The sequence below is a fragment of the Aspergillus wentii genome (genome assembly GCF_001890725.1).
Source record: "Aspergillus wentii DTO 134E9 unplaced genomic scaffold ASPWEscaffold_4, whole genome shotgun sequence".
NCBI lineage: Eukaryota > Fungi > Ascomycota > Eurotiomycetes > Eurotiales > Aspergillaceae > Aspergillus > Aspergillus wentii.
In genome coordinates this window covers 317,019-332,717 of record NW_024467835.1, presented here as the reverse complement: position 1 = coordinate 332,717, position 15,699 = coordinate 317,019, and the positions used below count along the sequence as shown (strand labels likewise).

Genomic DNA, 15,699 nt, shown 5'->3' with positions numbered 1-15,699 from the left:
GTAGATAAGAGATGAATTGATTAAGGAGTAATATCTCATAGTTATGATCGTATCAAAAAGATAAGATAGAAGTATGAACTATGTCCAAGCAGATTTCTACTGTTGGTGAGCAAACAGCAAGTCAACTAGGCGTATGATAGAGCAAGATTGATGCCATATTCAGTGTTCACTCAGTCAATCAGCCTATACTTGATGCTTGAATCACTTGCTCATTTATATTGATAACGGCAGGTATTTAGTAGTATTTGAAGAGCAATTGGCAGATTGTGTATGTGTGTAAGCTGCTCTTTGACTGCGTTGCTCAGTGAGGACCACAATCAGGGTTGACTTACACGATATACCATTCAGTCACCATATTTTCTCTCTCATATCCAACACCAATTGTTGACCTTTCATTACTCTCGTATCCTGGTGGTGTTTAATTCTTGTTTTCCAGATCGAAAAGGGAAACATCACCTGATTTGTATAACACGTGACATACTGACGCGCTGACTCAGGAGATCTACATCGCGGCCAATAAGACGACAGAATGGAGTGCCTGGAGATGTTATGAATGACTGACTGTCCTTCATCAATTCCAATGACATGACGACTCTTTACGACCGATGTTTCGAATGCTCAGCTACATGTCCACTTTACTGCGCTATGGACTACGGCGCCGCCTGGTTCAGTATCTGTTGATAAGTCTCATTGCCTGGACCTTGTTGGAGACGCTTTACATCCACCACCAAGTCTCCGTGGTGGATAGCGTCCAGCCCAGTCGCCCACGCCAGTTTGAGCGAATATTCATTGCCAGCACGCACTGGAATAACGAACCCATTCTTCGCAGTCATTGGAATAACGCTGTTGTTGAATTAGCTAAGATATTCGGCGCAGAAAATGTTTTTGTGAGTGTTTACGAGAGTGGAAGCTGGGATAACAGCAAGGGAGCTCTCCGCGATCTCGATGCCCAGCTGGAACAGTTGGGTGTACGGCGAAAATTTACACTCTCTGAAACTACGCATCAAGATGAGATCTCAGCTCCTCCGGCTAGCGAGGGGTGGATTGATACGCCCCGTGGTAAAAAGGAATTAAGGCGTATACCTTATCTTGCTCGACTTCGCAACCTGACTTTGAAGCCTTTGGAGGAACTGGCGGAACAAGGCATCACCTTTGACAAGGTGCTTTTTCTAAACGACGTCGTTTTTACAGTATGTATTAAGCCATCTGAAGTTAAGAAGAGCTATTGACAGCTACCAGGTGGACGATGTGATTGCATTACTCAATACCAACCAGGGCAGATATGCTGCAGCCTGTTCTATGGACTTTTCCAAGCCGCCTCTCTACTATGACACCTTTGCTCTACGCGACTCGAACGGGGATGCGCATGTGATGCAAAAGTGGCCTTATTTCCGCTCTACAGCTTCGCGACACGCACTTTTCACCATGGCTCCTGTGCCTGTTAAAAGTTGCTGGAATGGAATGGGTGAGTGATTATCCTTACTCCCATGACTGCTACTGACGACTACAGTGGCTATGCCGACGGAACCCTTCATGTCGAACACCCCGTTGCGGTTCCGTGGGATATCAGATTCACTGGGAGAATCGCATCTCGAGGGCTCAGAATGCTGTTTAATCCACGCAGACAACCCTCTTTCCCAAACTCAAGGCGTTTACCTTAATCCCCAAGTCCGCGTTGGGTACAACGCCCCAGCATACGACGCCGTCCATCCTACTAGATCCTGGATTTCGCTGCAGAGTGTAGCTCTCGCGCTGTGGGAAAACAGAATACGTCGATGGACTACGACAGAATTCTTCACGAAACGGACCGTTCGGAAAAGAGTGTCTGCCTGGGAGAGACAAGATGGTAGTAGATTCGAGCCTGGCGAATTCTGTTTGATCAATGAGATGCAGGTGCTTGCTGCTAATGGCTGGGCGCATGTTTGATACCCTTGCTCTGTTATTCTACTGGAATTCATCAATTCAGGTGTTTTATTTTCGTCTTACTGGATCGGCATTGAAATTGTGCCACTAGCCGTCGCATCGATACTTGCAGCCGTTGTGGTCCGCTGCCAAGCTCAGCGATACGAGAAGGTAAGCACCAGCCACCGTCACTAAAACGTCATACTGCGGACGGAAAATGAAAAGTACAAAAGAAAAAGAAAGAAAATCAACGACAATCCCAGACTCAATCAACAGATGCAAAAAAAGAAAAAAGAAAAAAGCAAAAAGGAAAGCCGAACGCGGGGGTCGAACCCGCAGCCTTGAGATTAAGAGTCTCACGCTCTACCGATTGAGCTAGCCCGGCTGCTCTTGTTGTGTTAGCGTTCAAAATTAGTGCCTCTTCAATGGGCTAACGGAATAGTTAGGGTTGCCCTTGGTCTGGACTAGACAACATACTCCGTCTGATGGAGACAAAGTACCAACATCACCAAAGATACAATCCTACTAACTCCCTATGAATACGCCCAAATACAAGTTTAATTTCAAAGCTTCCTATTCAATCTAAAGTGTGGCAATATTTGATTGCCTTTGTACAATGCAGGGTGATCCTGTAGATACAACGAATGCTAACAAACAGTTTCACTAGACAAGATAGGCTTCGACCATTATCCTTAGCACATTCAGATACCCCCTCTTAAGCAGATCCATATAAACATTCAATTCAAGGCAGCCCAGTCATTCGATTGAAGGCACTACCAAGTCATCAGAAACCACCTCATCTATCAACAATAATCACGATATCTCATACCTAAACAACAATAGTCTCATCCTCATCCTCTCTCTTGGAGGGGAAATCACAGTCCGAATAGCCACCACAGCAGCTCCGGAAGTTAGAGAGATGCTCGGAGATGGAGGAGGCCTGGCAATCACCGTCCTTGTAGGTGCCGCTCAGCGAGTTGCAGCAGGACTCGGTCTTGCTGGAGTCCTTGGTGCACTGGCAGGCCAGGGCGGGGGCGGCCATGATGGCGGCAACGAAGAGGGAGGCAATGGAGAACTTCATTTTGAATGAGTTGGTTGAGATTGGAATTGAAAGTGTTTTGAAGTTGTTGAGAGACGAATGATGCTGATGAGAATGAGATTCAGGCGAGGAAGATGAAGGTCTTTATACCTTTGACGACAGCCTTGTCTGTCAGGTTTGCTTCCTTGGGTCAGACACTATGAAGTCCATATCCAGCTAGACTTACTCCTAGATACTGTTGAATGGAGGGGAGGTCTCTCGATGTCCAAGAATTGTAGACATAGCCCCTGTTGCATTGCCCAGGATGCTTGGCCACCTGTAAGCCTGGTTGAGGTGACGGATTCGAGGATGCTTATCCCTGCTGGTAATTCTGACAAGTATAGTTACACTTTTTCTTCTGTATAGTATACTGTTACCAAAGAGCCTTCTACAGTCTAGTCCTTCTCTATGTTGAGTACGGAGAATGTTTACCATTATTCTCACCAGACTGAAGCTGCTCCGGCTATCATATTGATATTGAATATCTCCTGTTTCTTACTTTCTACCTAGCAGCTTGACAAAAAGTAGGTTCCAGAATTATATTCGACACGGCTCCCTATAGCCTCACTAGACTACTAAGATCCCAACATAATAGATCAAGCAGTGAGCCATGATTTGTCGATTTCTGGAGAAGGTTTACGCAATTCAATATGCAGGCACAGCGGTACGGTCATACTGGTGGTCTTACATCTAACATGGATATACGAATAGGGAAAGGAAGCAATTGGTAAAATGCGCTGTGCCGGCGATTAAGCGAGTTTGTTCACTTCAGACTGTCTAGTTCAGTCCATTCTCTGAAAATGTTTTGTACGCAGTAAAATGGAAAGGATGATGGAACAATAGAGGCCTCTTTCTTTTGTAGTAGGTAGTAGCACTGTTTTGTTTGATAACTAGATATTCCCATGCAAAAGCATTATTCATAATAATACACACGTATAAGATCGGACACAGAGTACCGAGTCGGCTGTCGGTCTCTGACTGATCGGCATGGACTCGCCACCAGAAGCCACCTAAAAGCCAAACGTTTGTCAAAGCTGGGGGAAACAGCAAGGATGCACTCCCTCGTATTCCATCACGTCCGTGATCTACTATGGCTGTGATCGGCAGAGGCTGTCACTACCTACTCATGTATCCGTAGTCAGATTTTCCTAATATTTGGGGGCCATGAGTTGACATTTGAGATCTCAGGAAAGTAAATTATTGGGATCATCATGATACACGTTTGTGGCTATCACCACTTGTGTGCTACATAGTGCATATACTGCAGCTTTGGTTCAGCCATAAGCGCCAAGGAAATAAGCACTCAGCCATCACGTATTGTCTCTCTCCGCCCTATGGGAGAATACATTTGGCACATGGACGAATCAGGCTGCTCTTCTGTACTTCCACTTTTTGACACGTAATATGGCTTGTCTAGCTTCAAGGCTAGACCTTAGCAATCAGGAACTTTCGCTGCTTCAGCAGAAGATGATGCTTGGAAGTCATTGATGAGATCAATCTGTATTTTAAACTCCTTCTCCGCATTCAAAGTCGTTTATACTTATTGGCCACGAGGCTCTCTGGTGCAAATCTACATACTGCGTCCTCAGCAACACCGCCTACATATGTGCATAGAACTTCTTCCTCCAGTATGAGACGATCACCGACATCCGACATAGTTTGTGGAGAAGCGCCCCACATCTCGGGCCGCCAATCCCACAGAGTGCAACATTACCATTGGCTAACTCGACCTACTATCTCCACATGTCACACTGTTTACTTTCTGGAGTAATGATCGCCGTCCATCCGGATGTGAACGGCTTGTCGATACATAGGTACATTTCTTGGAAGGTGTTGATCTTCATTTATGTGCCTATTCAGGAAATGACTGGAATAGTAACAGCGGCTACGGTGAACAATAATTGGGCAAAATTCCTACAAAGGCAGATATATGGATACTTGAATATGAGCATGTTGAATTGGGAAACTCAAGTCCGTCCTGGTAGCATTTAAGAATTATGTAGTATGCATAACTACACGTTGAGGAAAATTCAATTGCCTCATAGAGCTCAGCTGAAACAATTCGTATTGGCCCTGTTTGCATCCAGGCAGTCATCTAGGTGGGTGGCCTTATCCCGGGCCTCGTCCAGGATAGCCTGGTGCTGAAGACCAGAGATCAGCACAGAAGGCTATGTCTAAAAAAATAAAAAAAAAATAAAAAAAGCAAGATATCCAGCCTTGTCTATTAATGATGGTACAATAATTTCAGTCACTACCATGATGGATGTAGCACATATCTGCTTATTCCACTTTGTAGGTGTTGATGGAGTATGTAATTTCTGGCCAATCAGAAGCAGTGTTCTGGATTGACAGCTCCCCCGCAAAGATGGCACATTCCAGACTGAAGCAACATTGGGTCAGTCTATCTTGCCTCAACTTAACCGTGGAACATAGACAGTAGAGTAGATAGACGATCTACAGCAGGTATACAATTGATATTCAGTTGAAAATCACGAGAAATGAATAATGTGTCAAAGAAATGCGCCGTGTCCATTTAGAGGCGATTACATAAGGCCAGGCTAGCCCCCAAACAAAGGCTACAGCGCAGCCTGTTCCACAAAGACTTGACCGTCAAAACCCCCTAATTTGGGTTCTGAATCCAAATGACACCATGTGGAATCCTCGATATTGCCAGATCGACCCGGTCACCAGCTTTGCGGGGGCTGCTCTGTTATGCAGCATCGCGACAGAGCGTCTGTCCACCAGGCAATCCGGGCTTTGCTCCGAGATTCTGGCCTGGATGATGCTGCCGATTGTCTTTAAGCTTGCCAGGCAGCCAGATGCTAACAAATTCTCAAAGACAGCGCCTTTTAGCAATTTTCAAACTCGGTCTGCATCTGCGCTATCATTATGGATGGTTGCGGTGAGCATTGCTACGTTTTGTGTCTGGAAAGCAGAAATCGGCATGCTTGGGTTCTTCGTAAGCTATTTATTTTAACAAAACGAGTCTTAAACTAACCACCAGCAGCCAGCATCAACTCCTTTACTTTTGGTGGCTCAGAAGTATCTCGGATCTGATTTGCGAACATCTCGATCTGACTCACGCTTCTCTTTGTGTGTGAACACCGTCTGGGGCACAGCCTTGGCAGCTTCGCTTTTCACTGTCATCTTATCGGACTGGGATCTTCCAGGATGTCTCCTATCAGCTGTTCCAGTTGCTGCTCTGCTGGTTGCCTATGTCATTCTCACGCCCAGGACCGATAGAAGCATTCTGTTTTTTCCACCGTTTGATATTGGGGACGCCGTTCTTCCACTTTCATTGTGCGTTGTGGGTGTATTCCTCATTGTTTTGTGCGTGGAAACCGTGAATTTTGGCTTCCCCCAAGGCAAAGCCCTACCAACATTAACACTGGGCTTGGTTAAAGCGTTGACTTGGTATTACACAATTCAAACAGTATGTTGCCTTCTTTCAAGAGGCTTAGATACGCTGACCAGTCTAGGCTCGACAATCCTCCTGGCGTACTGCCACTGCGTTAGGAACATTCAGCATTATATCCACTCGCAATCCTTTCTCGCTGTCATCAGGTGTTCAGGCTTTATCACATGCTCTAGCATCTTTCCTTGCTCTGGGCCAGGTTATCCATCTGCTTCCATGGCATGCGAACGCCAAATCAGCTCTTTGGGCTTTTTCTCTCGTCTCGCTGGTTCCATATCTTGCAAATACCCTTGCCATTCAAAACTTTCAATCTTCGCTAGTTCATTCTGGAAAGCATCCTACCCAGGTCTTGAATTACAATGCCAAATCAGACTTCCAAGACCTGATTCAAAAACAATCACAGACATACACAGCTGCTCATGATGAATACCAACGTCGATACGGCATAGAACCGCCACCTGGCTTCGACGCCTGGTATGAATTTGCGAAAGCGCATCAGTCACCTATTATTGATGAATTTGACATGATCTACGATGCGGTCTCTCCGTTCTGGAAATTGAGTGGAAAGGAGGTTGTGGACACCATGAATCGTGCACATTTTGCACCAAGCAGCGATCTATGGCGTTGTGAATTCTCTGGTGACCAGGCCAAAACTCATTGCAGTCATTCTTTTCGCACGTTCGACAGGCATTTTTCGTTGTCATTCGATAACTTATTGAGGGATCTGCCCGGCGTTCTTCCAGACGTCAAATTTCTTATCAATCACCTGGATGAACCGACAGTCTTGATTCCTTCACAACCGCTGGGAGGGGCTTCCCACAGTAACGGGCAATTCGTTATAAGCGACATGTCGAAAAAGCCCGCCTGGGATGCACTCACGAGATTTTGCTCGTCCCAGAAAAGCAAAAAGGGTGCTCGCAAAATACACACGGTGGAAACGTATGATCTCCCTTTTGTCACGGACCCCTTATCTGCCATGAGCCTATGCCAGCATCCCGAGTATAAGTCTATGCATGGCCTGCTCATGAGCCCTACATCTCTTCGCCTGATTGAAGGCGCAGTGCCGGTACTTTCAACAGGCTCACCGTCAACCATGGGCGACATATTGTTTCCCAGTCCAGCTTACAACGAGTCCGAGTTTCACTATGAAGAGGCACACGACATCGAATGGGATAAGAAGCGCAGCAATCTTTACTGGGCGGGCTCTACCACTGGTGGCTTTTCCTTGGATAGCCAATGGCGCCACTATCACCGACAAAGATTCGTCGAGTTGGCACAAAATTTAAACACACGCCAGCATTATTATCTACAAGAAGACGGCGGTATAATCAGCCGTGTGAAATCATCATTTCTCAACAGCAGACTATTCGACGTCGCCTTTACCAGAATCTTCCAATGCGAGAGCAAATCCTGCCGCGATCAACGCATGCACTTTAACACCAAGTCTTGGGCCAACAAAGACCGCCCATTCCAATCCCGACTCGTATTCGACATTGACGGAAACGGCATCAGCGGCCGCTACTATAAACTACTTGCCTCGAAATCAGCCCCCTTGAAACAGACCCTTTTGCGGGAGTGGCATGACGACCGTCTCATGCCATGGGTTCATTACATACCAGTCAGCCAAAGCATGGAAGAGCTTCCCGAGATGGTTACCTACCTCACTTCAACTGAAGCAGGGCAGAAACTGGCTAGAGAAATTGCGGATCAGGGCCGGGATTGGTTTTCAAAAGCCTTTCGGGATGTCGATCTGACTATCTATACTTATCGGCTTTTGTTGGAGCTGGCGAGACTACAAGATCCGGACAGGCCTGCTGGTTGAATTGGGTGATTGTTTCGTTTCAGTATACTTATCAACCGATCCTATCTTATCAGTAAAGCAACTGGGATTGCCATCTGTCGCTTGAACATGGACATGAAGAACCCGAGCTCTGGAATGCCATGGCTTAGGCCATCTTGACCAGTCTATCTGCTAATATCAGTGTTTACACTGATAACTTAGCAACAGATATCGCTGCTACAGGCCATCTCAGAAGACCTACACACTAGCACCTCAATTGTACTACAGGCACACAGAAATCTGTCCCTTTATTGGGCATGGAATGATGTACATAAGCCCCTTGAAAATAACCTTCTGCATTAAAAAAACAAAATAATTAAACAAGTTGAGGGCCATTTGAGAGATTTGCGTTTTGGTATGGTAACAGTTGTTTCTTCCGCAGTCATCATAATATATAGCGTTCGTAGAATGAGACTGAAGCAGTGTTTAATGTAGTCAATTCGAATAAAAAACCAAAGAATACTAAATCCCTTAGCATTTGAATGAAATTGATTTCAAAAGCGTCTTATTATTCAAAATAGCATTCATTCTTCAAACTACACAAAGTCACTGCATGGTTGACAGCTCCGCTCCGCACTACCAAAACTTCCGCACAGAAAGGCCAGACTGACTTCAACTCCGCTCACCAAACAAGCATCAACCACCATCACCACCTCCCCCCCAAACCGTCCGTCGTCTCCCCACAATCCCACAGACGACTACATAAACAACCCACCATGTCGCGAAACGCGCAAGTCGAAGAAGTCTACGACTCCGACCCAGACGAGGTCGCCCCCTCCGACTTCTCACCCTCCGACCCCATCATCTCCCCCGCTGCAATCCCCCAACAGGGAGTATCGTCGTCCCTCCCCATGAGACCAGCCCCGGCCCAAGCCCCCGAGCCCCAGCGCGAAATCCCCAAGCACTTCCAGTGTCTGTACCCCGTGTACTTTGACAAGACACGAACGCGGGCCGAGGGCCGCAAGGTCGGAGCGGAGCTTGCGGTTGAGAATCCGTTGGCGAGGGATATTGTCGATGCGGCGCAGATGTTGGGGCTGAATGTGGGATTCGAGCCGGAGAAGTTGCATCCTAAGGATTGGGCGAACCCGGGCCGTGTGAGGGTGTTGTTGAAGGATGAGAGTGGGAAGTTGGTGAATCCGAAGATTAAGAATAGTATGTTTCTTGCTTTTACTTGCTTGCTTGGTTGAGTGTGATTTTGTTTGTGGATGGTTGGCTAATTCTTGCAGAGCACCACCTTTACATCCTCGTTGCTCAATACCTGCAAGCACACCCTACCACCGAAGAATCTCCCTACCGTTTGAGAATTAGAGGCTTGCCAATGCCCGAGAAGCTTCCCGCCGCTCCTTCTGCCCCCCGAGGCTGGAAACTGGGCAAGATCCTCCCGATGCACTCGCCAGCTTACAGTGGCGGAGGAGTCAGCGACAACCCGCTCAAGGACGCCATGGCCGAGATGCAGAACATGCAGGGTATGCCCGGCATGCCTCAGATCCCGGGAATGCCAGATATGGCCAATATGGCCAATATGATGGGCATGGGAGGAGGCGGAGGAGAGCCGTCTGGAGGTGGCAGTGAGAAGAAAAAGAAGGACAAGAAGAAGAAATGAGCCTGCCCTGCTGACTGTTGATATAATCGATATCTTATCTTCCTTTTCGCTTCATGTGTTATACTTTGGGTTGCATTGCACGGGCGACAGGCGTTTTTTACTTTGAATATAGAGGACATGATGTTCCTGATACCAACATGGAATCAAAAATGAACCTTGAATGTTAGATCTGATCGGGTCAATTTAAAGATTTATTCGCCACCGCAGCCACACAGTTACTGCATCATAAATCGTGTTTAATATAAAGTCTCCGTAAAGAAATGCAGAATTCATGCATTGTTCACTTCTGCAAAAAAAATCCACAGAGCATCGATCTGTCTTGTGTATACCCCCAATGCTATTGGCCGATGACGGCGATCTCCGATAAGTTGCGGTCATCTACCCCGGAGTCAGTCGAAATCACCGTCGCGAGAACAACCCCCGCAGCCCTCACGACGTCCCATTCTAAGCTTCGGTTCCAGACAATTCGCAATCGAGTCCTCTTGCGCACATGTTTCGCTACTCAAGTCTAACACGCGCCCCTCCATGAACATACCGACCTTGCCGTCTCGTCGATGGATTGAACTGCCCCGCCGCTGCGACCGAGGTATCATACCATGAACCGCACTCCGACGAGCACCCAGCCCGTCCCTGGGCTGTTGAATCGAGGCTTCAGGACTTCGTTCCCGTTAAGCCATGGATCTCCAGACTCGCCGATTTCTTCTTCTACTCCTAAATCGGCCTCGGGGAGGGGTGGTGGTGTTGCGGGCACGCTTGCCGGGGGTCGCCAGATTACCCGAAACCGCGCGAGCTACAGCTGCCATACCTGTCGGAGGAGAAAGGTAAAATGCGACAAGGTATGATGACTTTGTTTGATTATTTTCACTGCTTTTTTAGTGTTAATGCATGCTAGGTCCACCCAATCTGTGGGAATTGCGCAAAAAACGGCACCGAATGCGCCTACGATGTGGCGCCACAAAAGGAATCCGGGTCGAGTAACAGTCGCGGCGGACATGGGGTGAAGCGGAGGCGAGGGACATCGCGAACAATAGAAGACGACGAGGACGTGGAGGATTTCCAGTCGATATATGGACATTTGAAGCAAGCCGGCCTGGAGCAGAAATCCGGATCGAACGCGATCGAGGCACGGCTGGATAAACTCACGTCGATGATTGAGCGGCTAAGTAAGTCCAACCAAGCGCTGGATCCGGCCGAAAGGCAGCTTCTGGCGCAGAATGTCGGGCTGGAGTCTGTTCGGGATTTGCGACAACAGCAGGGGATTGCTCAGGTTCAGGCTCAGCCGCCCAGGCCGGCTGTCAGTTCCCGTCCGGAATCCCGTTCGGATAGCCCGCGACGCACGGCCGAGTCGAGTGGTGATGAGTTTCCGATTCCTGCTGGTCATGCTACTGATTTGGTGGATCCGGTTGGTAGTTTAAATTTGGGGCATCTTAGTCTTGATGATGGGGGGAGGTCAAGGTGAGTTTCGTTCTCTTACTTGCATTCGAAGCGTTGATTTAACCTGCCGTTAGATATGTTGGAACAACTTACTGGGCGTATATATCACATGAAGTATGCTGGGATAGTCCTTTTTGGTTATGATTGAAACTAACAAGATATAGATTAACGATCTCAACCAGCTTTTAAGAGACCAAAATCGCTCCCATGATGAGGTGCCTCCCGAAGACGACTCCATGGATGAGACCATGACAGACTCAGCTGGAAGGCCACAAGGAAAGCCTTGGAGTGCACCCATTGAAAGTTCTGGGGGACCTGTGGGCGACAGGTTTTCTCGTGGAGAAACTTTTCAAAAATCGGTGCTGTTTCCATCGGGAGATTCTCCATCGTTAGAAAAAGTGGTTGAGCCAGAAATGCTTGAGCATGTCCCGACCAAACGACAAAGTCATATATTATACAAAGGGTTTATGTCCGGTGTGCAAGCCATCAGTCCGGTCATTCACCCGCCAACGATCCTAAAGTTATACAATGCCTTTTGGGATTGGTACGATAATAGCAGCTACTCTGGAGATCCTTGCCCGGATCCGTCTTTTATTCCTCTGTTATATGCCATCTGGTATGGCGGTTCAGTAACAGTTTCGATAAGGACTATCAAGGCGGAATTCAACGTCTCCACTCGCTCTGCGCTTTCGAAGACGCTTAATGACGAAGTCTCGCGATGGCTAAGCAAGATATCCTTTCCACGCAGCCCGTCCTTGCAAGGACTGGCTGCGTACTTGCTAGTTCAAACGATTCTGTCAAAGGAAGAGGAACCACTCACCAGCAGCTTGTTCATCAGTCTTGCCATGAGAGTAGCACAAGTCATGGGTCTACATCGGGATCCTGCAAAATTTGGGATCGAGCCTTGCGAAGCCGAGTACCGACGTCGGCTGTGGTGGCATATCGTGCATATGGATGGAGTTGTTGCCATGTCCAGCGGCCTTCCACCTCTTGTCAGCGATGAGAATTACTGGGATGTTCATGACACCAGCGAGCTCAAGGATACGCTGCTTGGCACACCAGAGGGAGAGCAATACGAGCGACTTGTTTCTCGCAACATGCGCTTACCCGATAACCCCGATGACCCGACTGTTTGCGGCGGGCCGTCTATGGTGAACGTATACTATCTGTCTGCCAGAGGCAAATATGTCATGGCTCGTAAGTGAAATCGAGTTGAATTTTGGACTGGGCTAACACGCTTTAGGTGCTGTTCGACATATCTTGAAGATCCAATTAGGGACAAAACCAGTGACGCGAAGGGACATGGAGGAGCTTCGAACTATTCTCCTCGATCTTCAGCTCAAACTTAATTCAATCGTCAATAGGATCCCGGCTGTGAACGGCCCAGTGTTGCCGTCTGTACCATCTGACCGATTACAATCTTTTGCTTCGCGGTCTCCGGTTGAGGTTAGAACTAGTGATACGGAACTTCCGGGTGAAGGGCATAGTGGTTGCCCAGAGCAGTATCACTCTCCTGTCCTTGTGTCATTTCACAAGTGGGCGAGGATACTGCTTTCGTTGTTCATTGATAAGGTGAGCTTTCACATACTCAGAGTTCTGCTTCACTAATTCTGACTCATGCTTTCAGGCCTTTTGTGTTGCCTACCAACCTTTTCTCAAGAACGCCAAGAGTCGAATATGGCCGGCTGCTAGGCAAAGGTATGTATTTGTTCTCCCCTTATCTACTTGGATCGCCTCTAAATGCATGTAGTGCACTGCGCCATTGCCATGGTTTCATGGAAAAATTTATATCTCTCGCTACCGATCCCGATTTTCAGCCTTTCCAGTGGAGTTGGCCTGGGTAAGTTCTGATCAATAGTGACGTGCAACATCTCTAACGGATAAAGGAACCACCAACCAATGCATGCTACCATGATCATGCTTATTGATTTATACGAGCGGCCGCATAGTCCTGAAGCCCCAAAGTCACGAGCGTTCATTGATAAGATATTCTCGCTTTCTGGTCCTGATGGTGGTGTTGTCGGTGGCGAAGATGGCATTTCAACTCAGCGACCTCTGAAGGATGGCGGCCGCGAAGCATGGGATATGATTCGCAGGCTACGCCAGAAAGCATGGCAAAAGGCAGGACTGGACCCGCAAAAGCTCTGGACAGAGCAAGCCCAGATGAAAGCGGGTATTACTACTGCTCCAGATGAATATCCTTATTTCAACGACCCCTACAATTCGAGCACCCCTGCCGTTACTGTCTCTCCAAACAATCCACCCGCAATGCCTCGACGACCGGTCGTGGACCGAGCATTGACCGACTTCTCGAAGACATTCTACAACATGACCCGCTCCCATATGCTCCCTAACCCCGTTTCGCACCTCCGACCTAGTCCTTTACGATACCAACTACCTCCTCCAGTCCCGAGTTCCATCCCAGGGACCCCGAAAATACTCCCCACTCCACAATTCTCACATTCTCCCAGTCGCCCTCTCGATGCCACTCTGGCTGGCTCTGGAATATCCTCACCGGAAAACATTCCCTCACTCAACGCTGGCATCCCATTTACTCAACCAACCGTCACAACCCCGCCACCAGCGCTACCTTATATGGATATAGCCTCCCCAAGCGCACAGCCCATGGGCGCCCCCACACCACCGTCAATGGTAGACCCTAATCTAAATTTCGACTGGGACCAGTGGGATGCCGTCTTTGGACAACATCTCCCTGTCGCAGACGAGCTCATGGAACTCGACCCCGTGACAGGGCTCGAGTTTGGAGACCTCGGAAGTCTCAGGGCGAGTGAGAACCATGCGGCTAGCTTGGCGGGGAGTGATACAGGGATGAGTGATATTCGAGGTCCTAATTGGGTCGGTTACTGTTGACCTGGTTTCTTGCGATATGTGTTTCTTGTAGATCTGTATTTCTTTTGTTGATACCATGGATGAGTTGAGTGTACTCAGCGATATAACGTTTTGGTCATATGGACTTTTGAAGTCCTGTTGTGTATATAGCAAGCGAGATACCTCTATAGCCAATAATCAATCGACTGTGTACATATATGATGGCATCTATGTTGAATTTTAGGTATGGAATCAGGAAAACAGCTTCCCTGAGCAATAATGTAGGTCTAATGTCCTGCCCTATTTCTGCCCTTCCCAGTTGGGGTTAAGGTGAGTCAATGCTTTGCTCAGCAGGCCCAACGGACTTTTGATGATATGAGATGCTTCTTGGAGTACCCGCTAGGGGTAGAATATGCTATGGGGCCTATCAGGGTGGCCGAATGACTCGGGTCTCAGCCGGATCAGGGAGGTGACTGTAGCCAACTTCTGGGGCAACTTCCAGAATGTCTTCCGATGGCCATACAGCCATACCGTTGCCCTTTATTGTCGCATCGGCTTTTTCCGCAACATGAGTGGACATGGTCAGCTCGAAGACGTCTTTTGCGGGAAGATAGCCGTGGCAGGCCGTATGCATCTTGTTGTCAAGCTGCTGTTGGTCTTTGTAGCAGAAGGTAATGTGCCAGCCATTTGGGTCCTTTTGGTAGATTCCATTAATGCTAGTCGTGTCGTGCGGAACGGATCTGTATGGAACTTGACTCTGCATTTATCAATTCACAGTAGAGGAGAAACGAAAAGTTAGAGGAGCATCGCATGTGAGGACTGAGAAGTTGACGCGGATTGTGATGGTGAAGATTGAACCAAAATCTAAAATCTTAGCCGGGGAGGCGATAGGCGAGGATGTGATAGACTTCCAAATTATCTCACCGGATGAGGACTGCTTTGGGGTAAAGCTTTCTGTCCCTGGCTGTTTGATATGCGAGAGCAATATAATTTCGCAGAAGTCTCGGGTTGTCGGGCATCATGTTGTTGTAAAAATAGTACTTGACCAAGTTGACAGTAGACATCGCAGTCAGAGAATAACAAGATATTAGAGTATGGTACAATCGAAAGCTAGCCTTGCCTTCCATTGGGACATTCCCACCTTTTTATGATACAATAGGCGACGATCATTGACCATGGGATGTTTGATTCGGCGCTTCGGAGCTCAGGTAAAGAGGGAGGAAAGGTGAAGTTGACTGGCCCCTGTGAGATGGCGAAGCTAGCTAGCGTGTGATGGGCACTCGATACAGCCAATGCCCCTCAGATGCTGCACAGGGCCCAGGAAGGCAGGCGGCTGTTGCGCACAGGCGGCTGTTGATAAGCAATAAATAAGGCGTAGTAGTGGCATAGATGGCATTCAATCAATCGTTTTGCAGAGTGATACGCATAAATCCTCAAATAATTTAAAGATGCAAGGGAATTAACTTGTTGTAAGCGTTGAATATGTACATCAGTGCCTGATATGTCAGGCAAAAGGATGCATACTATGTGTTCGACTGCCACGTGACCCGACTAGGCGGGGAAACATTATAGCCCGGCCGAACCAATCAGAATATCGA

General features: G+C 47.9%; 6 protein-coding genes and 1 non-coding gene across 7 annotated transcripts; 4 read left to right on the top strand and 3 right to left on the bottom strand.

Moving 5' to 3' along the window:
- Positions 1–626: 626 nt before the first annotated feature.
- Positions 627–1,926, top strand: ASPWEDRAFT_27448 (glycosyltransferase family 69 protein; the record flags this gene model as incomplete). Its single annotated transcript, XM_040832999.1, has 3 exons — positions 627–1,190; positions 1,240–1,465; positions 1,511–1,926. The coding sequence occupies 3 exons, from the start codon at positions 627–629 to the stop codon at positions 1,924–1,926; spliced, it is 1,206 nt and encodes a 401-aa protein (XP_040688433.1).
- Positions 1,927–2,214: 288 nt separating this feature from the next.
- ASPWEDRAFT_t113 lies at positions 2,215–2,287 on the bottom strand. The gene has a single exon. It is a non-coding gene; the product is annotated as a tRNA-Lys (tRNA).
- A 183-nt stretch (positions 2,288–2,470) lies between these two features.
- Positions 2,471–3,155, bottom strand: ASPWEDRAFT_39837 (uncharacterized protein). The gene is made up of 2 exons (XM_040835196.1): positions 2,732–3,155; positions 2,471–2,675 (listed from the first exon to the last, which is right to left on the bottom strand). The coding sequence occupies exon 1, from the start codon at positions 2,981–2,983 to the stop codon at positions 2,732–2,734; it is 252 nt and encodes an 83-aa protein (XP_040688432.1). The 5' UTR covers positions 2,984–3,155; the 3' UTR covers positions 2,471–2,675.
- Positions 3,156–5,591: 2,436 nt separating this feature from the next.
- Positions 5,592–8,648, top strand: ASPWEDRAFT_154177 (glycosyltransferase family 90 protein). Its single transcript, XM_040829664.1, has 3 exons — positions 5,592–5,939; positions 5,988–6,413; positions 6,460–8,648. Exons 1-3 carry the CDS (start codon positions 5,631–5,633, stop codon positions 8,215–8,217), a joined length of 2,493 nt encoding a protein of 830 aa, XP_040688431.1. The 5' UTR covers positions 5,592–5,630; the 3' UTR covers positions 8,218–8,648.
- A 145-nt stretch (positions 8,649–8,793) lies between these two features.
- ASPWEDRAFT_39835 (RNA-binding signal recognition particle subunit SEC65) lies at positions 8,794–10,061 on the top strand. The gene is made up of 2 exons (XM_040835195.1): positions 8,794–9,387; positions 9,462–10,061. The coding sequence occupies exons 1-2, from the start codon at positions 8,952–8,954 to the stop codon at positions 9,836–9,838; spliced, it is 813 nt and encodes a 270-aa protein (XP_040688430.1). The 5' UTR covers positions 8,794–8,951; the 3' UTR covers positions 9,839–10,061.
- A 110-nt stretch (positions 10,062–10,171) lies between these two features.
- ASPWEDRAFT_154172 (putative C6 transcription factor) lies at positions 10,172–14,530 on the top strand. The gene is made up of 8 exons (XM_040829663.1): positions 10,172–10,674; positions 10,731–11,293; positions 11,347–11,386; positions 11,437–12,469; positions 12,516–12,844; positions 12,900–12,970; positions 13,023–13,112; positions 13,159–14,530. Exons 1-8 carry the CDS (start codon positions 10,435–10,437, stop codon positions 14,141–14,143), a joined length of 3,351 nt encoding a protein of 1,116 aa, XP_040688429.1. The 5' UTR covers positions 10,172–10,434; the 3' UTR covers positions 14,144–14,530.
- On the bottom strand, positions 14,529–15,165 carry ASPWEDRAFT_68203 (uncharacterized protein; the record flags this gene model as incomplete). Its single annotated transcript, XM_040838954.1, has 2 exons — positions 14,529–14,841; positions 15,026–15,165. 2 exons carry the CDS (start codon positions 15,163–15,165, stop codon positions 14,529–14,531), a joined length of 453 nt encoding a protein of 150 aa, XP_040688428.1.
- Positions 15,166–15,699: the final 534 nt, after the last annotated feature.